Genomic DNA, 23,274 nt, shown 5'->3' with positions numbered 1-23,274 from the left:
TTACAAACTAACACGTACCCCAATCTGTTAATTCTCAACAAAATCCACCCAACGCAGTACCCGGACACATGTCCTCGGTGCAGGGAGCGGCCATCTCTCACCCACATAACGTGGACGTGTACACTCAGGTCACCTAAAATCAATTCGCCCTTATTGGGGAGAAACCCATTCGAGAGGCAGTGGGAGGTCTGGCTTGCGAGCAATGGTCGGGAGAGCCAAGTAGCTCTACTCGATCAGGCCTTTTTCAGGATCAGGTATTTTCCATGCCTCGTACACCATCACCTCTTTCCGACGTTTGGCACGTGCCTCGTGCCGCTTTACTGATGACAATGGCCCCCTTTCTGATAGCTTTTTTTAACACGAAAGTGTTTTATGCCGGGGTCCACCAAGACTTCAATAACGTATTTCCGTCACGAAAATGACGTCGAAAAATTGTACACGATCGGATGGCAAAGAAAAAAAGTTCCGTCAACGGGCATCGAACCCACGACCGCTCGGCCCGCAACAACAGATGCCCGGCACGCTATCCACTGCGCCACGGTTACAGACTCTAGAGGCTTTACAAACGCGCCTTTTATATCTACCACTCTCCCAGTCGGCAGAGTGGTGTTGCCCTCTGGGAGCGGTAAAGTAAAGTAATTCATCATAACTGTGGCCTCCGCGATTAGTACCTGCAACGCGTTACACGTTCGTCCCATTCGGCGCGTTTTCAATAGAAGTTCACTTTTGTCAATGCCTTAACACCGCGAGGTGGCGACCTTAACCCAAGCGTCGACGGCCGGTCATGTAGGCTCCCTAAAGTGTCGTAAAAGCGTCGGCCTCGCTCATAACATCACGCTAATCAAATCAAAAATAGCTCTCCGACGCGCGCCTGCTCCCCCTGGCTGTAACAACGCGTTCCCCGCCTACGCGCTCGCCCCGAGAAAAATTACGGCCGGGCTACCGGGGCGGCACGACGCGCTTTGCGTTTCCCTCTAGTGCAGGCGTGGTGTTCAATCACGTTTTAACATGCCGCGGGATGGCGACCAAGTTTTGCTTCTAATAGGCGACTCTCTTCTTGCTATCACAACTCGTTCTCTGACTACGCTTTCACCGTTAACTACTACAGCTACCACAAGGGTTTGTTTAATCATTTAACATGGACGTTAGTCGTCGGCATGGAGATGTACCACCAAGCATCAAAGTGGGTACATCCACGTTAAACGGTGCTATAGTTGCCAGACATCAATATACATTGTGCGATCTCTCTTATATCAATGTACAGTAAACATTCACTTGTAAACATTCAAGGGCACGTTTTACTTTTGTGTTATTCCGATTCCTATGACGGAGGCATCAACCATCTTTTTTCTTTAGAAAATTGCTCTTGACCTCCTCCTGCTGTTCTACCGGTGCTTTGTAAGTGGTGATCACTCGTGCACGGGTTGACTTATCACCTTCCAACGCCGCACGTTTTCACCGATGTTCACTTGTCACATTACCACAGCACAATATCACCCAGTTCAGTACACAAGCACATTCGAAATCCAGTCACTGTTCACAGAAATCATTGTCCAGAACATTCATGTGCCCAATCTCTACGCTGCTTCACAACGCCGTGATCTAACACTTCAATGGCAACTTTTCTGAAAACGCTTTCTCACAAAGGGATTTACATCTTAGTATATTCATGGCCGAAATGCCATCCTAGTAACTTCGTTGCGTTAGTTTTTCGGTTATCTACACCCATTCGTATAGGAATACTCAAAAATGGCCTGCATATATCATGCTGGTACCATCACTTTATTTCTAGTTCCATCTTTCCAAAAGTTCCGGAATACCAAACCCTTTATAGACTCATGTCTCTATAACCTTCTCTTGGTTTATACGCGATCCTGTTTACTGCGTACCTCAGGGTTCTGTAGCCCTTCTGCTCTTCAGAGAGTTCCTCTGAGGAGACACCTATATGTTCAAGAATTGGCAGTCTACTCTCGGTTTGCCTCTCATCACTCGCACTTCCCTTTTTACTCACACTTCTCTCTCTACCTTCCGAGTTATCAGCACATTTCTTTGCCTTCTTTTATGTGATAACCTGTCTTCTTTGTTTGGCATAGATACCGTGCTGCACTGGGTCATAAACCCTTCGTACAGGTGGCCTATTTCCTACAATAAGATCATATCTTCCCTGCATTTAGCATTATTTCGCCTACAAAACGTGGAGTATCCAGCCGTATTTTGGCCTATGGTAATCTTGTCTTTGATCCGTCTGCAAAGACTACTCTCGCTTTTCTAGTAACATCTCTCTCATGTACCAGACTCCTCCTCACCAGTACTCTGTCTGCCCCGGAGTCTCTCAACACGTATACTTGTTTGCCGTTCATATTTCCTTCTACCTCTGGCACATCACTAGCTGCCAACATGTCCCTTACTGTGCTGACGATCTCTGGATTCTCTTCTCTCATCACTGTACAGGTGGTATTTTCTACGGATCTACTCTGCACTAGTTAGCCTTGTGCCCCCCTTTTAGTATAATTGGCAGATCACTACCGATTACTGGGGTCTATTGCTCGTTCGGCAATTCATGGCTATATGCCCGGGATGACTGCCCAGGAAACACCGTTGTTGTGCTCTTTGTTTATTTATTGGGGCCTCACTTTCCGACTCTCCTTCCGTACGGTTGTCACGGACCCCTTTTCTTCTAAATTCTCTAATTCTTGGCCTCCACGAAGTGGTCCGCCTGCTTTGCCATCCCTCTACCATGCGTACCTTCCTCTCTGTCAAGCACACTTCCAACTTTTTGGCGCGCCCGCTTAGAAATTGCTCCGCAGCTAACCTGTCGCGGATTCCCTATGCCTTTTTTGTCTCTGACAGCTCTTTCCAACCATCAAAATCGTTGGCGAGGTGGCGTAGAAGCTGTTTACCAGTCTCGGAGTCCTCAGGCCTACAGGTTCGGAACTTTTCACGGAAACCCTCGGCAGTGAGCCGTGATCTCTCTAATAAAGTCTCCTTTACCAAGTCATAACCCAATGATTCCTCTGATGGCATGCGGCCGAACACCCTCAACGCCTCTCCCACGAGACACAGGCTCAAGGCATTGGGCCACTCGCTCCTCTCCCAGCCTTGCCCGAAGGCTATTCTTTCAAAACGATGCAGATAAACACCAAGCTCGTCCCTCCGTTCGTGGAGAGGCACCATCAATTTCCCAGGGTTTCCTTGGTCGCTTTCGCGCTGTCGTTCTGGCTCTCAAACTTCAGCGCCTCCTCCTTGGTCATGCCTTAGTGTTTGGCCACGGCCGCCAACTTCTCCCAATCCATCTCTGCCACCCCCGACGATACGTGACTGGGCCACAAGTTCATAAAATCCTGGCTGGATTGCCACTTATTATCTCGCGTATCTCGGGAGCGTTTGCTAGGCATGGACATTGAGAGAAAGACAGAAGTCGGAGGTCGCATGGCAACGAGACTTTATCAAACAACACTTCAAAACTGAAGAAACGCTCAAAGTGCACATACTAAAAAATACGTGCCAATAAAAATCGTCTAAAGAATTCTTAACTTAAACTGAGTCTCGGGCTATCCTAATTGTCCGTCCACACTGGCCTCACCGTAGCATCCAAAATGGAGCCCGCTTACTTTTTGCATGGTCGGCGCAGCGTTGAAGTTGATCCTTCGTCCTTCATGTTGCGTCGCGCTCGCCGTCGACGCTCTTGCTCAATGCCTGCGGTCGCCCTTGCTCAGCATCCGCCACATGAGCCCTTCGTTTCATTCTTCGGTAACCCGGTCGTCGTCGGTCTTGGTGGGTGAGGCGTAGCCGTCTTCGGCCTTCTCTTCCGAGTACCGCCCGGCCAAACCGATGGCGTGGCGCTCCAGGGACTGTCGTGTGGGATACCACTGTCTTGCCAAGAAAGCGAAGTGCTGTCAGTGCACCGGGAACTGCTGCGGTGAGCTGCTGCAGGTCCGGCAAGCCTCGCTCGGTGTCTACCAAGGTCGAAGGCTGCTTTCCGGGCCTCTCATACCGCTGCCTACAGCTCCGGACGCCTGCTACGCTCACCGCGAGTGCGACGCTGACTTCCACCTTCCTCGTACGGCACTCCACTCAACAATACCAGTTTCTTCTCCTGGGGTTCCTCACCACGGCTCGAGTCGGATGCTACGAGCCATTCCCCGCCATATTGCGTGCGCGGACGTCGCAGGAGTGCACACAATCGGGGGATTTTTCATGCCTCGCACACCATTGCCGCTTTCCGACGTTCAGCACGTGCCCCGTGCCCCTTTACTCATGACACCTTCGGCTCCCTTATGAGCGCGCAGCTCTCGCATGTGTTAATTTTCTCTATGGCTCTGAATTGCACCGTACTCGACAGTTGCTCGCACATTTCGTGCGGTACGTCTACAGATTGACCACTCCGCTGCTCTCTATCTCGCTCGCTTTCTAGTCTTTCACATTCGCGTTCCAATCTTTCACACTCCTAGCTTAATGCTTCCATTACCTTCCTGTGTTCTTCAGCCTTTTTGTCCTCTTTTTTTCCTCTTCCGGTTTTCTTTCCATATGATCCTCTCTCTCTTCCTGTTCAATTCAGAATATATGCGTGAAGTACTCAATATCATTTGTATTGTTTTTTCTTTCAACGATTACCTCACGGATGTCTGATGCAGGTGTATCGCCGTCTAGATCTAAGTCGAGCTCCCGACACAACTGCAACAGGCTATCCCTCGTCAGTCTCATCAAGTCCAGGGGAAGTACTTTGCATTGGCTAAGCTTTGACAAAGCACAAATCCACCAGTGTTTCAATTCTGGATCTAGATAGATTGAGGCCTGGCAAATCCCACAGCAGATACCAATAGGCAAGTCACACAACCAGCACCACGTGGCCATCCTCCCTGTCTGCTTATTTGAGAGTTTGGGATACCCCTATATACTCAATAATTAGATTTCTACTCTCGGTTTGCCTCTCATTACTCCCACTTGCCTTTATTGACTTTTTGAGACCTCAGTGACTTATTTCCGTCACGGATATAACGCTGATAAAATGGACGCTATCGAATGAGCAAGAAAACATGTAAGAAAAAGAGCCACCGCCGGGTATCGAACCTACGCCTTCTTGGCAGCGACGATGAGAGGCTCTACCGACAAAGCTAGCGAGGCAGATGTACGCTACTCCCACAAACGCTTCTTATATCTCTGCCACATTGTAGCTCGCACCGTGCTCTCTGTTCCCGGGGCTAGGCGGGGCTAGAGTTAATGTATATGCTACCTCTAGGTAGCAGAGTTGCGCACAGGTCTGGCTAGCAACCACAGCTATGCGTTCAAGTCGCACTCTGCTTATGCAGGCAGCATGCCTACCGTGTCGCCGATTAACATGTCCGGCGTGTCGAAGACCGGCGATACACATTGGCTGTCGATGACTAGTGTTAATTCAGCTCGCTGCGGCAGCGGCGGCGAGAAATACAAAAATTGTCCCGATCGTCAGCATCTCAGCAATGCATGGTTGCTAGCGCCGTTTGGAAGAAAGATGCGCAACTCTGCCACCTAAAGGCAGCATATACAGTTACTCTAGGCGGAGCGGGGGTAGCGCCCTTTCGTGGGCGGGGAAGTCAAGTAATGCGGCATGACACTTACTGCAGCCGATAAAGAACAATTCTGTGACGACACGCCGGCATGCGATTTCGAAGGCCATGCGTAAAGCGTCTGGATGCCAGCGAAAAACGCTGGCCGAGCTAGCATCGTGGAGTCGCCCTAGACGTTCCTTGCCTTTCCCTTCGTGTTAGCGTGTGGCGGCTCGTTGTTGCAGTAGTGTGGCTTCCACATGCACCAACGGCGTTTCGCCGCCGACTGCTTTGAGTGCGAAAGCACCGACCTATAAAACTGCTGCAGTAAAGCAGCGAAGTCGATGGGCGAATGTCGTGCCTTGGTAAAGCGAGACAGGCCAGCGCGATGTAGGACGCCTGCGCATGTTCGCGGCTCAAGCTATGAACCTCTGCCTCTCGTGTTGCTGAAGCGCAGTGTGGTAGTGTATGCATGAGCACAGGCGTAGGTTACCATATTACACGGTAGCGCACAACGTGCCGCTTCCCTCCTTAATTGACGACGCTTTGAAGAAGTGCATATCGAGTACCAGCATTTATCATGCGCTTGTTGACGTCACCTTTGCTCGGGATTCACCGATACGCTGTGCCCAGGAAGGCTTCACTTACCACAGCGGTTAAAGCATGATTATTGGTGTTAGTTGTCGCGATGGAGATGTGCCACTAGGCGTCAACGTAGGTGCATACTCGTCAAACGGTGCTATAGCTGCCAAACACCAATAGACCTTGTACAAGCTCCCACATATCACTTCACAATAAGCACTAGTTCTGTGAAGACACGTGTCACTTTCGTGTCATGCCGATTCCTAAGGCGGAGGGATCAGCCGTATGTCTAAATGCGAATGCATTTCTTAGGCGGGCTATGTAAGGCATCTGGCGTTGTCCGCGCGCCGGCAGGAGTTGTCTCTCCGCTCTCACACCCTCTCCCATAGCAACAGCTGCGGGCGCGCGCGCGTATCGCCCCTAGCAACTGGAGCATGTGGTGCGAGAGAGTGTAGGAGAGGGTAGGTGCAGTGCTTCGCCGCTCCTTCTCTCGCCGTTCGCTCTCTCTCCTCCCTGCGCCTCACTCGCCCGTCCGCTTGCACCTCACTCTCGACCGTTCGCTGGCTGGGCGCCTCTCAAGAACATCCGGAAATGTGTGCTCGAGACGCCGCTGTGAAACGCCAACGGCGAGCTGAGAACACTGGCGCCCCCTTCCGACCGCTCGCGCCTCACTCTCGACCGTTCGCTGGCTGGGCACCTCTCAAGGCGATGGCAGATGTCGGTGAAGGCGAATGTCTGACGGCAACGGTACGGAGTCTTTGTGGTGACCGTGTACCTCGCGCCCAACCTCGCTCGTGACGCCGTGGCCGCGCAACTGGACGCGGCTATGGAAAGTGCGTGTGTGCGCTCCAAAGTATCTGACCCCGTCGTCTTGGTTGGAGACTTTAACGTGGACGTGAGAAAGAAGAGCGGTGAGTGGTTGGTGGAGTACATGCGGACAAAGTACTCTATGCAGTGTGCCTCCGCCGAGTGCCCGACTACCATTCACGGAAGTTGCATTGATCTCGCCTTTACCCGAAACTGTGACGTGCGCATGCTTCTCAAAGACTCTTGGACTGTACACTTTAGCGACCACAAGGCTGAGATTATGGCCGTCATGTACAATGACAACACAAACAGGTGCTGATGAATGTGTAAATAAATGGTTACGGTACAAATCCTCGTCTCGTCATTAATTTACGCCATTAAAATTACTACGCCGTGTACTCTCGGCGCACGAAATGCATTCGCATTTCCCCACGATTCCCTTCGGGGAGGTGGGGGCATTTTTTTCCTGTTTCTCCTTCAGTCTTCTACTCTCTCAAACATCCCGAAACACTCCCGCAACGTAGCCTCGTCTGCTCCTCTCAAATAATCTGACGTGCCTTGCTTATCCTAGCTTGCTTATATCATCGCCGAATGCTGGTCTGTGCTGAGATAACAACCGCAGTTTCTAGGCAGTTGCTAGTTTTTTTTATCTTTTCAGATGTATTGGTTGAAAGACTCGATACACCTAAAGCTTAAAGTCAGAAAGGAAAGTCAACCCATACCGTGCGGTCGTGATAGGCTGCGTTGATCCCGCTGAATTCCAGGTTCTGGGGCTTTCGGCTAACCTCTGGTCCATGAGTCGCTTTCCGTCGATCCGTCTTTTCCCACCGTCCGCCATCCCGTTGTTGCGACCGGCCTTTGCAGGTACCGGTGACTCGAGAGGAAGATGCAGAGGCAGCATGAAGAGGCTGAAGGCAAGCTTAACAAGGATTTATTTACAATGTTTACATGGCGAGCATTTCCTTACATCACGTACCTCTTCTTTTACATGACGAAGATCTCGTCGTATGAGCCCGTGGGGCTCATTATAAAAGGTTTCTTTTCCCCTGATCCCTGGATGAGGAATTGCTCCAACTAAGGACGGTTCAATGACGTCACACGCAGCACTAATGAGGGGCCACCCACGCCCGCCCAGGTCAACGTCCTCGACTGGGGCGTGACCACCGCACTCTGCACCTGTGGCACCAAGAGGGTCCTTCCTTGATTTGTAAAGGTCGTAGTGTGATGGGTCACACGCTCAGACAACCGGGCGTATCAAAAGCTGCGCCGCTCCGAAGTACCTCATCGCTCAATTAGCAGGACTGGTTGTCATCCGCGCAGACGCCCTTGTCTCTTCAAGGAAGATGTCGCGACCGGAGACCATCACAGTCGTCCGTTATCTCCCTGCTGTGTCGGGCTGCATGGTGCCTCATTTCCCGTCTCAGGAGGACAGTTGAAGTGCTTGAACGGCTGTCAGAAGGCAAGCAGCCCTTCGACGCCTTCTTCGAAGAACAAATTACAGCATATGCACGGAGTGAATGATGATGAGTGGGCGAAGCTGCGGAGGTTCATCGGTAAACCGTGAATCTTCCGTGAATTCTGCCCAGTACATCATCACCGACGTGAGATCGGGCGCGTTTATACTAAAGGTTGGATGAGAGTTATGACGACTTGCAGCTCACTTTAATTTTACATGTACGCTGTGAATTTTCATTGTTTAGGAAACCATTGCTTTAGAAAACATCTGGCGTCTTTCGTTGAGCTGCTGACGTCTTTTCGTTTTGTTTTTAGAAAACATCTGGCGCCTTTCGTTGGTTTATTTCATCAATCAACGGCGTTTTGAACAAAATTTTTATTGTTTAATCACGCACAGGAGAAATCTCACCAGACACTACCTTGGAGGTAAACAATGGCTGCTAATGGGAAAGGGAGACAGAATAAGTCGCCTTTTAGCTAACACTTACACTTCTACTTCTACTAACGTTTCCTACTGGAACATGCCAATGGCTGCTAATGGGGAATGAGAGATAGAAGAATTCGGCTTTTAGTTAACGCGCACGCTGCGAATGTTTTATTGTTCAACAACGCACAGGAGAAATCTCCCACCGGCACCACCTTGGAGGTCCAGATCTGGTACTAGCGTTAAGACTGGTTACGCACTACGACGGGGACGAACGGGTGCCGCTTTAAGGAGCTTGGCCCCTAAAACGTCCTCCATTCAAGCCGCCTGACAAAGGCGGTGCTGTCTGAATAACTAACACCCATTTCTTCATTAGCCCCCAAAAATATAAATGCAGCTGCACTACTGCGAAACCCGAGGAAGTGCGTAGCACGATCACGCATCGCTTACCGTTCGCTAAGTTCCCGCTGCTCCGCTTACCAAAGTGTCGATGAAGTTCATGTTTGAGGTGAGCATGTTGGCTTCCCTGGTACGAGTAGAAGCTTGCTGGGGAGGTTCGTGAATTCGGTGTGCAACATGCGCGTTACTTTTTAATGCGGTTTGACCACTTCCAACTTGTTACGGCAGTTGAGATACGTGTCCTCTGCAGCTTGTTCCGTCAGATTGTCTCCCCCTTCAGATGTAAAGACCAAGCGCCGCCGAAGTGCTGCGGACAAGTGCAATCGCCCGCTGTGCGAGGCGATGGCGCGGCACTGGAGTCAACAGCGTGTGTCCGGAGAATTTTTAGCAATTTTAGGTTAATTATTGTGTACGAGACGATGTGTACGAGACGATGTGTAGAGATTATTGTGTACGAGACGTTTATTGCCTATAGTGACGAGTTTAAGTAGGCCAGGCGGGTGACGTCACGCTTACGTAGGAGCGACAGCTTGCGCTCGCTATCGCGGCCGTGCCAACTCGGTTACATCTTCCTTTCCTTGGGGCAATATAGGTCGCTCTGGCATGGGGTACCGACGAGGCTCGCGACGTTCCCGAGTGCTTCTCCGTGGTAGTGGCGGCTCTGGAACGGGTCCCGAGCCTGGCAAGCCTGAGGAAGGAGTTGTGGTAGTGTTGGGGCATGGTAGCTCTGGAACCTCCCGGAGATGTTCCCGTGTGCGTCGCATTTCTCGGCCATCTTCTGTTTTTACCAGTACGGAGCGTGGAGCTCCCGCTGATCCCAGCACAACGACCGGGGACCACGTCCGTGTGTGCGTGTCGTACAACGAGGCCCTCTGACCCGGTGAGAGGGCGCGCAGGTCCCGAGCACCTCGATTGTAGTAGACCTTCTGCTTGTGGCGAATCTCCTGGAGACGGGAGTGCACCTTCCTGCTGGGCAATGGTGCCGGCTTCAGGTGGCAGGAGGGAACCGGGAGCAGTGTTCTCGTCTGTCGACACATCAGCCTCTGCACAGGTGACATCAGAATAGCATCACGTGGAGTATTGCGCAACTCAAGCAGAGCTAAATGGAAGTCTGGGCTGTTATACGAACACTTCTTCAGCAGCGTTTTCGCTTCTTGAACTGCCCTTTCGGCCATGCCATTTGCGCGAGGGTGATAAGGGCTTGACGTCACGTGGGTGACTCCTAGTTCATGCAGAAATTCACGGAACTCTTGGCTACTAAAAGGGGGCCCGTTGTCACTGCAGAGCTTCACTGGTAAGCCGTGGACAGAGAAAACTTTCGCGCACCACTCCTTCAAGTGCCGGGCTGTTGTGTATCTAAACTCCTTTATTTCAAAATAAAAGGAGTAGAAGTCTACAATTAAGGCAAACTCTTTACCACCGTGATGGAATAAGTCCATGCCAACCATTTCCCATGGCAGACTGGGGACATCATGCGACAGTAGAGGCATCTTAGTGTTTTGCTTCTGGTGAGCCTGGCAAACTTTGCATGATGCTGCAACCTGTTCAATGTCACTCGACATGGATGGCCAAAACATGACACTCCTAGCCCGAATTTTCATCTTTTCCGCCCCCGAGTGGGCCAGATGAAGAAGCCGAAGGATTTCAGCTCTCTTAGCGCTTGGTACGGTTACCTTGTTGCTGCGAAAGACGAGGCCATCTTGTGTATGCATCTCTTCTCGATACGCCCAAAATGGCCTGGCACATGCTGGGACGTCCTCTTTGTTTTCCGGCCAGTCAGTCTCGGCATAGGATCGGATGGTCGACAGAGCAGGATCCTTGGCGGTTGCCACACGTAGTTCCTCGAGGCGACGCTCAGAAGCTGGAACAAGGGCAATGACGTTAACATTGAAGCGCTCGGTTTCTTCCGTCAATAACGCCTTGCTTGGGAAACGAGAGAGCGCATCAGCCAAAAACAGCTCTTTTCCTGGCTTGTACAGTAGATTAATGGCGTATCGCTGCAATGTCAGTCGCATTCGTTGCAGTCTAAGTGGGCACTGGTGAAGTGGTTTACTGAAAATTGGCACCAACGGACGATGGTCGGTTTCCACCGTAACCTCAGATTGGCCGAAAATATAGTCGTGAAATTTTTCGCAGCCATGCACAATCGCCAGAGCTTCCTTTTCGATCTGCGCGTACCTCGTTTGAGCATCGCTGAGCGATCTAGACGAGAAAGCGATAGGGCGGCCGTCTTGTATCAGAACGGCGCCAACGCCCATGTGGCTGGCGTCAACAGAGAGGGTGACTGGCTTTTTCGGATCGAAGTAAGCAAGCACTGGCGCTGTTACTAAGGCTTGGCGCAGCTCATTGAAGCTGCATTGCTCTTTTTCTGTCCAGACCCAGGCAATATCTTTGCGCAGCAATGTTCTAAGTGGTGCGGTGAGTACCGACATTCGAGGAATGAAGCGCTGCACGTTCCAAGGAAGACTTTCAATTCCTCACTGTTACTTGGCGCTGGCATGTCCAAAATGGCTTGGACGCGATCGGGTCCCAGGCTCAGTCCTTGCGTGGTGAAAACGTGTCCCAAGTAGCGAACTTGCTCCTGCAAAAAGACATTTCTGTGAGTTCAGACGGAGGTTGTGCTCACGGCAGCGTGCAAGCACCCCGGTCAAGTTGTTGTCATGTTCTTCCTTCGTTGTGCCCCAGACTAATATGTCGTCCATTACAACCGCTACTCCAGACAGGCCCTCCAAGAGGCGGTGCATGGCTGCTTGAAATATTTCCGGGGCGGAAGCAATTCCAAAAGGCATGCGGATAAACCGATAGCGCCCGTAGGGCGTGCTCATTGTGCACAATCTGGAGCTGCTGTCAGAAAGTTTTATTTGCCAGAACCCGGATGTTGCGTCCAAGGTAGAAAAATATTTAGCTCCAGCTAGTCGTTGCGCGACCTCTTCTAGAACAGGCATAGGGTAGTGTTCCCGCAGAATAACCTTGTTAAGCTCCGTTGGGTCGAGACAAATTCTTACTTTATCACCTTTAACTACGGCTACCATATAGCTTGACCATTCTGTTGGTTCTGTTACCTTGGTTATGACGTTGTGCTCCTCCATGCGTTGAAGTTCGGCCTTTACTTTTTCTTCAATGGCGACCGGAACCCTTCTGGCTGGCACAACAACACCGACGGCGCCTGGTTTGAGCTTCATTTCGTACTCAAAATTTTTCAGCTGTCCCAATCCTGTGAAAACATCGGTGAAGGGCTGAGCCGCCGGGTAGAGTTGCTGCGTCTCGACGCTATCAACGCGATAAATCAAGCCAAGGCTTTCTGCTGCTGCTCCGCTGAGGGTCACCGGCACGTTTTGCTCAATGACGAAGAAGGTTTCATCGTGCTGTTTATCGTTCACGGATAGCGACAACTTTACTTTAAACTGCGCAGTCGTTTTGTGGCCGAAAAAACTCGTTAACGTGGCTCGGCAGGCTTCACGAGTCTTTCTCGGAAGCGACAAAACATCTTCCTTTGAAATCACACAACAGTTTGCCCCAGTATCAAGTTTGCAGACCATCGGACGGCCTTCAATGGAAACTGTCGCGGTCCACTGGTCGCTAGCGAGTGCGTTCACAGTTAAAGCGTCCAGAAAAAAATCTGACCTTTCGTCAACATGTAGCTCTCCTATTTCCCTGCGCTTTGCATCTTCGCTGTGCAAGAAGGATGACTGTGAGCATGCTTGGGCGAAATGATTCAATCCTCCGCATTTCTTGCACGCTTTTCCTGTTGCTGGGCAGCGGCTGCCGCGGTGAACTTTGTAGCCACATTTGTTGCATGGCTTTGTTACTCTGGCCAACGCATTTACGGCTGCAGTTTCAGCGCCTTCAGTGGTGCCACGTATCTGTCGAAACTGCTCCTCGCCTTGCTCTCGGATGCGACAGATTTCGACTACTCTTTGGTAAGAGGGGTTTTCAGAAATTAACTTCTTTTGCAGTCCCTTGTCCCGGATACCGAGTATGATGCGGCTACGAAGCATGCGCTCTTCTAAGTCTCCAAATCGCAGTGTTGGGCTAGCGTTCGCAATTCGACAAGCCAGTCATTGAAGCTTTCGTCCTCTTTTTGGTCTCGGGAGCCGAAGCAAAACTCGTGGTAAGTGAGGTTCTTCGCGGGCTGGTAGAAGTCTTCAAATTTTTTAATTATAAGGGTTACATCGGTTGTGTCCTCTCCTGGCTCAAACTTGAACGAAGCGAACACTTTTCTAGCCTCTTCCCCAATGGTCACTAAAAGCGTCGCCGCCTGCACTTCTTTTGGTTGCTTGTTCAGCTGAGTTGCCGTGGAAAACAGTTCAAACTCACTTTTCCAGGTCTTCCACCCAAGCCAAGCGTCTCGCGATGTGTCGAGGGGCTTCGGAGGCGGCAGGAGCGTTGTCGGCAATGCAGGCGGTGTCGTCATGCTGGCTGTTTTCCGCTGCCACCATGTGTACGAGACGATGTCATGGGTCGAACAACGTTTATTGCCTATAGTGACGAGTTTAAGTAGGCCAGGCGGGTGACGTCACGCTTACGTAGGAGCGACAGCTTGCGCTCGCTATCGCGGCCGTGCCAACTCGGTTACAATTATTTCAGCTACTTCTTGGGTACTGCTGGTAATGATATTAATTTAGACCTTGTTCGTTTCTTGTAACCCGGTTTTGAGCACAGCTAGCTATTTTGAGGCCTGTATTGAGCGCTTGACAGTCAGCGCGACCACGCCACATGAGATATATGGATGGACGACAAGCCGAGCCCCTAAAGTGCTGATTACATATATCACTTATTTGCATAACGCCAGCCCAACGTACACTGCTTGCAGGAAACGTACTTAAACCCAACACACACAAGCTTTTTCAAAACATATTTTGTGTACAGGAAGGAAATGTGAGGCACTACCCATTCATCTGGCGGTGTCGTTATTGTGACGAAGAAACGGTTTCCTGCCAAAGCCTCGCTCTAGTTTCCGATCTATAGGTAGTGCCAATACCAACCCTAATCTTTGGACGAATAATCAGCGTGTGTTCGCTACATATCCTCCCTGGATATGTAGCGAACACACGAATACCTCTGTATTGAGGAATTTGAAAACTTACTGACCAGCTTCCCCATCCGTTCCTCTTGGTTGGGGATTTCAATGCACGCCACCCTCTATGAGTATGTACAGCCGCCCGTGTTTTGAACCTGAACGCGCGAACGTCGACCACCGAGTCGATAACCGCCGTATAGGAGGAGGAGGATACAACGTTTATTAATGAGAATAAGAATGAAAAATAAATAACCGCCGTATAGCTGAGAAAAACGGCGAAGTGAACAGGAAGACGTGCGTCCGCGCGATGAGCAGTCCTTTACACCTGTCTTCTATTAGGCTGTCCCGGAAACCGGATACCACACCCGTTTTATTTGAGCACCGTTATCATCATCATTTCTTGCTTCTCTGACCGCGGTCATCAAGGTATAAAGGAAATGTAAAGTACTTACACGTGAGATGAATGGGATCTGATATAGGCCTGCTCATTCTACGTGCGTATCAGTATTGTTCTTTTTCCTGTGGTTCACGCAGCGCTTTCCTGGGGCAATAGAGATATCTGCCATGGCAAGCCAAAACGAGGACAAAAAAGCAAGGAGAAAAAATAATTGCAGCATATCCACGGGTGAAGATGAAGAACTTGGGCGCAGCTCCTGAAGCAATCATGGTCTCGGGATCCGCTTCTCGTTGAGCCCGTTTCGCAGCGGCGTCCTTGGCGCGCACCGTCGCGGGATCCGCCTGGCGGCAGCCAGGCGAGCGCCTGCCGCTGCGCATATTTCATGCTCCACCAAAGATCCGACACGTACGGCGACGATCCAGGAGAATGAGAGAGGCGCTCGCTCCCCGCGCAGCAGCCAATCGGAGAGCAGCGGCAGTTCCAGCGCCATCTAGCGTCGATTCACACAAGCGCCATATTGCACACAATTCTATGGGACCCCCGCCATCTAGGAAATGAGACGATAAATGGTGATGACGACACAGATTGTGTACAGCGCCTTCTAGAATATCGTCACTGAACTGCAGTTTGTATGTTGATGGATGGATGGATGCTAAGAGCGTCCCCTTTATAACGGGGCGGTGACATGTCTGCCACCATGCTCGAAGAAAAAAGACAAAAAACTTCCTTGTTTCATGCTGGCCTAATACCTTGTACTTTTATGAGACAGCGCCATCTATTGCATTATACGGGAGATACTGTCGTTTACGCCAGTAACGCCGGACAGCGGTGACGTGACAAGGTTAGAGTAAGAGGAGCTACGCCCCTAAAATCAATTGGGGAGGGGCGAAGCATGTGGAGGAGGGTGTTTCAGCTCCAATAACGGAAAACCTGGGAAAGGGCGAGGCATGGAGTCTGCGCCAGTGTTTCCCACAACAAACTCGCTGCTAATGAGCGATGAGAGACAGAAGAAGTACCAAACCGAAGTAATTCGACGCATTTTTTTAGCGAAATTTCTATGATGGCCCACTAGTGGTGCCAAGCCTGAAACCCGGGCATGTAGGGAAGGATGTTTATGCTCCATTAATGTCGTCGGAAAACTGCGTTGGAATGCAGGTTAGCCTAAGGTGCTTCTTCTTCTTCCCTACATGCCCGGTTTCAGTTCCCTATGGCATTTAAGGAAGGGTGTTTCAGCCTCACTAACGTCGTCGGCTATTTTTTGTGCTAACTGTTGCCTTCATCATTTTTAGAGGACCAGTGGCGAGTAAAGCACCATTACTTTGCAGATACGTTTCAAGAAGTAGTGTTTCAAATAGATGACTACCGTAGAGATCCACGCTTGTGTCTCTGGTTTTAGATAAGAAACTTGAGCGCCTTGTAAAATTCGTCGGGGATTCTGACACCGCTGCTATGCCAAACATAATGTTTTAGGCGGTAACGACGAACCTTTAAGTGATAATATCGTGTGGTCGTCACATTGACGAAGGCAGCAGTCAGCGTGTTCAGGACGAAACTCTTTATTCGGGCGAAGCTTTGCCCCATAAACGAGAGGTCAAATTATACGCAATAGACACTGTACAGTGATAGCGGCGAACAGAGCGTCTGTCATCGATGATGTGATCTGAGGTTCAGGCACGTCGGCGTTTATACATGCGGCATCGAACGTTCGAGCCTTGTCGCTGGTGGCCGCGCTAGTTCCAGAATAAACTAAACTGTTCGAGTTTACGCGCTCAAGCATATCAGAAGATTCCAACATAGTATGGAAGGTTTCCAGACATTCGTGGGAGGTTCGCTAAAGGCAGTGGTTGTACTACGAGTAACAAATCGGTTACTTAGCAATGCAAAAAGGAGCGTGCGTGGCATTGTAAATGGCATGGACTGGTGGCAAGTAGTGCCATTTACCCAATTTTCGTGGCGCATACCCATTTATTATGGATCGTGATGACGACATGACACGCCAACAAGCCGAGACCCTAAGGTGCTTCGCCCTTCAAAATCAGGCGGGGTTGGGTCTGTTTCGTATAACAGCCGGGAAGACGCTGCACCGGAGTGTTCACTACACGCATGTGCGTATTCTCGTTCATTTCGCTGCTGCGCTCCGTTATACCGTGCTTAGTGACTCGGCGGTCGATGCTTACGCGATCAGGTTCAAAAATGGCGGCTGTACAGGAACTGATTCACGAGGTTCACTAATCGGAATAATCCTGTTCCTCTCTGGCTCTTGTGTATTCAATAAAAAAGAGCCGACGTACTCTTATATAGCACAAAACCTATACGCGGCAATAGATCTAGCATTTGGCTCTCCTTCACTCCTGGCAATCACGAAGTGGGCTGTTATTCATTATTTCTATGAAAGTCACCGCCTTCCTGTTTCTTTAAGACGCACAAAAAACACAAATCCAATTCTAAAGGCTACGAAGTTCAAAGAGCAGGCTGCTGACTGGAAAACGTTCTGATACCTGCTGAAATTGTCGCGTTCATCAATTAAGGGCTTTGGTATAGATTTATCCCAATCGCAGATTACACTGCACATTATAGAGGCTGCAGAGCAACTCATTACACAGGTATTGAATAAGACATTAAACAAACGAAGGCCATGATGGAATGCAGAGTACAGGAGTGCCTTTAAAACCACAACTATGCATGGCAGAAATTCCGTAGGTATCGTGCAGCTAACAACTTAGTTAAATGAAAATGGAGATGCCCGTTGGTATGACTGCTTCAATAATCATCCGGCATGCCAGTTCCTAAATATTTCGGAACAGTATTTAGGCTATAATTAATAACGCCTGTTGGAACTTGCGCTCCTAAAACGACAATGCGTCACCACCGGCCGCCATCGGCACTCACCAGTGACGTCATCTTAGAGGAACCGACAACTGGGCAGAACGTGTGAGTAGGTCCTGGTTGAAATGTAAAGACCATGAAAAATAGTGACAGCTTCCAGCATGCATCTCGCGTTGGGAGTAAGTTTTATATATTTAAATCGTGCTGAAATGTGACAAAAACCGGTGTGTCGCACAGCCTAGCGGAAGAGCCTTGAAGCTTGTAAGGTCAACTTGTTGGCTAGTTGGTAAAGCAAGATAAAACGGGAAACAGCGCAGTAAAAGACGACGACAAAGGAACACACACCACACCACACGAAGCGCTGACTGACAGTGCGAGTAACCAGCTCCTATCATTCTAGTCACCTGGCCTTGAAAAGTGTCACACAGTGCAAACACGATTTTCGGAGCACGCTGAACATGCACAACTTGGCGATTCCTCTTTTTATCAACTTTGAATGGGAGCTGTGAAACGACAAAATGGGCTTCTGGCTACGCGGTTCAAAACTCCAACAAACACCCTCAGAACTCCGTTTCAAACGTAGGTCCAGAAACCTAATCGAATTCTCAGAAGACATTTCACAGGTTAATTTGAGGGGATTTGCACAAGATCTGAAAATATCTACTAGATTAACGCGGATTTTCAAAATTCAACTGGCTTAGCTGTTGCAAACTTCCTTGAGCTGTTGTCATTTTATTTCAAATCGTTTTTTTTTTCATGATGGGAGGGGTGTACCTATCTACAAATGCAAAGAATTAGTATAGGGTCATGTATCGCACCCATACTCAGTGACATTTTCTTGGCCAGTGTTGACCGTAAGCTTTCATCATATATTGCCCATTCTTGTGTTTGAAACGTGTTCCGTTTCATCAACAATTTCCTGGTGTGCCTAGATTGTGACCCAGGCGTGTTTGAGGGATCCGCTTCTAGCTTAGTAGATATTTTCAGATCTTGTGCAAGTCCCCTCGAATTAACCTGTGAAATGCCTTGTGAGAATTCTATTAGATTTCTGGACCTACGATTGAAATGGAGTTTCAAGTGTGTTTGCTGGAGTTTTGAACCGCGTAGCATTAAACCCATTTTGTCGTTTCACAGTTGCCATTCAAAGTTGATAAAAAGAGGAATCACCAAGTTGTGCATGTCCAACGCGCTCCGGAAATTGTGCGTGCACTGTAAGTGTGACAGTTTTTAAGACCAGGTGACTAGATGGAGCATAATCATGATCATCATCATCATCATCAGCCTGTCTACGCCCACTGCAGGGCAAAGGCCTCTCCCATGTTCCGCCAATCAACCCGGTCCTGTGCTTTCTGTTGCCACGTTATACGTTCTTGGAAGAATGCCAACATCATCTTGATCCATAAGAAAGGGGACGTCAAGGACCTGAAAAATTACAGGCCCATCAGCTTACTGTCCGTTGTCTACAAGCTATTCACAAAAGTAATTGCTAACAGAATTAATACGACATTAGAGTTTAATCAACCAAGGGACCAGGCAGGATTTCGTACAGGCTTCTCGACAATAGACCATATTCATACTATCAATCAGGTGATAGAGAAATGCGCGGAATACAACCAACCCCTATACATAGCCTTCATAGATTACGAGAAGGCATTTGATTCGGTGGAGACATCAGCAGTCATGCAGGCACTGCGGAATCAGGGCATCGACGAAGCCTATATAAACATAATGGAAGAAATCTACAGCGCATCCAGCGCAGGGCCCTAGATTGGGAAGAATTAGGGATAAGAGTTAATGGAGAGTATCTCAGTAACCTGCGATTCGCTGATGACATTGCATTGATGAGTAACGCGGGAGACGAATTACAGCTCATGAACTGGACACGGAAAGTAGAAGAGTAGGTCTGAAAATTAATATGCATAAAACTAAAGTAATGTGGAACAATCTTGGCAGAGAACAGCGCTTTGCGATAGGTGGCGAGACACTGGAAGTTGTAAAGGATTACGTCTACTTAGGACAGGTAGTAACCGCGAAGCCGAACCATGAGAGTGAAATAACTAGAAGAATAAGGATGGGATGGGGCTCATTCGGCAAGCATTATCAAATCATGAATGGTAGTCTACCACTATCTCTCAAGAGGAAGGTATATAACAGCTGCATCTTACCGGTACTTACCTGCGGAGCAGAAACCTGGAGACTTACTCTGATGTAAACTTCAGCTTCCGGCCCCCCTTCAGTGATCTCGACACTTTTTCCAGTGTCTTTGCACGTAGAGCAAATCCACTTTTACTTAGCCGATTCAGACTCTTTGTGCTGTTTTTCTGATGTGCCAGCACATGTTCTAATGTGAAAACAGTGGCTGCACTCGCCACATGCCACCGTCAATTCATCCCATTTATTGGCATCATTACATGTAGGGCATGCAGTTAGCGTTGACATAGTAGCAGGACATGTAGTAGACACAACAAATTCAATTCACTTGGCAGCAGCGGCAACACAGAAAACACGCTAAGTACAAGAAAGCGAATTTTTACAGGGCGTGAACTAACCTGCGCAGACAGACGAAAATTAGTAGATCTGCCGGTTGTGCCACCGCTGCTGCCAAAGTGCCGCTGTCCTCAGGGTCGGTGACTTTATAGTGATGAAAGCGTTATGGACTCAGATCTTAGGTCTATTACGGCACCGTGTTGACTTAGAAAGTCCATCCGAAGTATCACGTCCCTGGAATAGTGCTGCAGGATAAGAAAGCTAGCAGGATAAGTTCGGTCACTGATGGTGACTCTTGCTGTGCAGACTCCAGCCGGCTTTATCAAATGACCTCCAGCGGTGCGGATTTCAGGTCCTTCCCAAGCAGTCTTAACTTTCTTCAACTTCGCGGTGAATGACACACTGACGACGGAATAGTCGGCCCCAATGTCGACGAGAGCGGTAACGTTGTGTCCGTCGAATAGTACGTCGAGGTCGCTATTCCGCCGTCTTGCCTTGCGGTTACGTCGCGGCGTCGGGTCACGGCTACGTCGCTTTCACCGCTGTTTCCACGTAGCGTCGTCAGGTCTTCTTCCGGTCACAATGTTTCGTCTTCAGGACGGCGTGCGGCGGGGGCTCAGGACTTCGTCGCGGCATCGTCGTCGACGGCAGAGGATCTTCAGCATTTCGTCGTTCAGCAACTGGCCCTGGGAGGGGCTGTTGCGCTGCTGGCGCTGCGGCGAGCTGTAGCGGCCGGGCTACGGTGATCGGGATGGCTGCCGCGGCGTTCACTGAGCTCCTGTGATGTAGTCGGCGACGTCGCGTGGTCTCTCACCCTGCTGTGGACACGGCGCGTCGACGGCGAAACCACGTAGCCCCATCTGTCGGTACTGGCAGCAGAGGTACTTGTGGCCGGCTTCCCCGCAGTGGTAGCAGAGGGGGCGGTTGGCTGGGGCCCGCCAAACGTCGGTTTTTCTCGGCGCCTAGTGCTGGCCAGTAGGCTGATGGTAGGGCGTCGGCGGTGAAGGCGGCGGCGTTTGGCGGCGGAACTGTGGCGGGGGTGTCGGGCGACGGTACTGCGGTGGTGCAGCGTCTTGACGAGGGCGGGGAGAAGGAGCGGCGCGGCGAGCTGCAGCTGCGTGGCTCGTGGCTTGAGGCTGCGGTGGGTCAGTCATGAATCGATAGCCGGTTATACCGACTGCTTCGCATTTCAAGCGTTTTTTTTATGGTGGTCGCTTTTGCCACGAATTCCTGGATGGTCTTGGGTGGGTTTCTCATCAGACCAGAGAATAGCTCCTGCTTGACTCCTCTCATGAGGAGGCGAACTTCCTTGTCCTCGGATATGTTAGGGTCAGCGTGGCGGAACAGTCGGCCAATCTCTTCTGAGTACAGCACCACGTTCTCGTTTGGAAGCTGCACACGGGTGTGCAGCAGAGCTTCGGCCCTCTCCTTGCGGACGAAACTCGTGAATGTGCAAGGAAACTCCTGCGAAAAATGTCCCACGTCGTGAAATTTCGCTCTTGGTTCTCGAACCATGTTTGGGCACAGTTCTCCAAGGCGAAGTAGACGTGTCGTAACTTGTCTTCATTGGTCCATTCGTTAAAAACGGCGACGCGGTCCTATTTTTCCAGCCAACCTTCCGGGTCTTCAGCAGATGATCCTTGAAAGGTTGGTGGTTCCTTTGGGCGCTTTAGCAGCATGGGTGCAGGCGGCGTGCTTGCTGTCATTGTCGTTGTTGTGGTGGTCATGGTCGGGGTCTTCCTGGTCTTGTCGGGTAAAGGCCCGTATTCTGGAGGTAATCCTCGTTTCCTGCGGCTTGCTCGCTGCAGGCTCGTTGCGGCCAGGACTGGGTTCATGGCCTGACGGGGGCCACCGGAACATGAGCCACCAGATGTCACGTGGTCGTTGCGTCGGACGAAGGCAGAAGTCAGCAGGATAAGAACGAGTCTTTTATTTGGAGAACTTGTGCCAACAAACGAAATAGTCACTTTACATGCGATGCACAATGAGCACGGATTGCGGCGAACAAAGCGTCGTCCGTCGATCAACTGACAAGCGGTCAAGCGCGTCCAGGGGCGTCCAGAAATATTTTTCGGGAGGGGGGGGGGGGTTCAAGTATACTTTATTTATGCTTGTGGCTGTGTTTGTAAGTGTGCGGTTACATGTAGGCAGGCAAAAGTGAATATTTTCGGGGATTCGAACGCCCCTTACCCCTCTCTGGCTACGCCCCTGAGCGCGTCAGCTTTTATACAGGCGCTGTCGAACTTTCCAGCGATATTGCTGGTGGCGGCGTTATCTCTCGACAAAGCTGGAACATTCGCGTGTGGCGCCCAATCTTATCGGAACGTTCTAAAACAATCGCGAAGCATAGACAACGCGGCGCGGCCTGCGCAGCGCGCTCCCCACAGTCTTTGTGGGTGAAGCTTCAACTCATGAAAAATAAGACGCGCGGCAATATCATAGTCGCGAAATTTCGAATGAAGCGCCGAAAGTAGGAACACAGTCCTACGAAACTGCGCAGTTCTTTGACGGACGTAGGTTCGGGGAACTCGGTCACGGCCCGAAGCTTGGCTGGATCGGGGAGAATACCGTCCTTGGACACGACGTAACCGAGTATTGACAGATGCCGTGCTGCAAATCGGCACTTCTTTAGATTCAGTTGCAGACCGGCGTCGCTCAAACGCGTCAAAACATGCCGCAAGCGTTGAAAATGCGTGGAGAAGTCCGGAGGGAAAACAACGACGTCGTCGAGGTAGCACAAGCATGTGTATCATTTCAAGCAGCGCAGAACGGTATCCATCGGCCGCTCAAAGGTGGCAGGCGCATTGCACATCCGAAGCGGCATGACGTTGAATTCGTGCACGCCGTTGGGCATGACAAAGGCGGTCTTCGGACGAGCGTCATCAGCCATAGGTACTTGCCGGTACCCTGATCGCAAATCGAGATATGAAAATAATTCTGCTCCTTGCAGGCTGTCAATCGCGTCGTCTATTCGCGGTAGTGGATACACGTCCTTACGAGTGATCTTGTTGAGTCGTCGGTAGTCCACACAGAACCGCACAGAAGCATTCTTCTTCGCAACAAGAACCACAGGAGACGCCCAGGGGCTGTTAGAGGGTCGAATATCACCCCGTATAAGCATTTCGTCGACTTGCTCGTTGATTTCATGGCGTTCTGTGGGAGGAAGGCGATATGGACGTTGCCGCAGTGGCGGCTGGTTGCCAGTGTCGTTGCGATGCGTAACGGCGCACTTGCGGCCTAGAGAAAGTTGAGCGACATGGAAAGAAGAGCGAAGTTCTTCCAGCAGGCCCAGAAGCTGGGAACGCTGGACCGGCGTAAGGTTGTCAGCAATGGAGGAACCAAATACATCAGC

The 23,274-nt window shown here is 50.4% G+C and overlaps 2 protein-coding genes across 2 annotated transcripts in view; one reads left to right on the top strand and one right to left on the bottom strand.

The window, feature by feature from the left end:
* LOC125758913 (uncharacterized) overlaps positions 1–23,274 on the top strand; it is a 318,075-nt gene that overhangs the window by 278,645 nt on the left and 16,156 nt on the right. The gene's annotated exons all lie outside the window — the stretch shown is intronic.
* On the bottom strand, positions 9,654–13,763 carry LOC125758912 (uncharacterized). The gene is made up of 3 exons (XM_049416683.1): positions 12,255–13,763; positions 11,674–11,773; positions 9,654–11,053 (listed from the first exon to the last, which is right to left on the bottom strand). The coding sequence occupies exons 1-3, from the start codon at positions 13,188–13,190 to the stop codon at positions 9,732–9,734; spliced, it is 2,358 nt and encodes a 785-aa protein (XP_049272640.1). The 5' UTR covers positions 13,191–13,763; the 3' UTR covers positions 9,654–9,731.

Source organism: Rhipicephalus sanguineus, chromosome 6 (genome assembly GCF_013339695.2).
Source record: "Rhipicephalus sanguineus isolate Rsan-2018 chromosome 6, BIME_Rsan_1.4, whole genome shotgun sequence".
Classification (NCBI taxonomy): domain Eukaryota; kingdom Metazoa; phylum Arthropoda; class Arachnida; order Ixodida; family Ixodidae; genus Rhipicephalus; species Rhipicephalus sanguineus.
The sequence above is the reverse complement of the archived record's forward strand: the minus strand, read 5'-3'. Positions and strand labels throughout refer to the sequence as shown.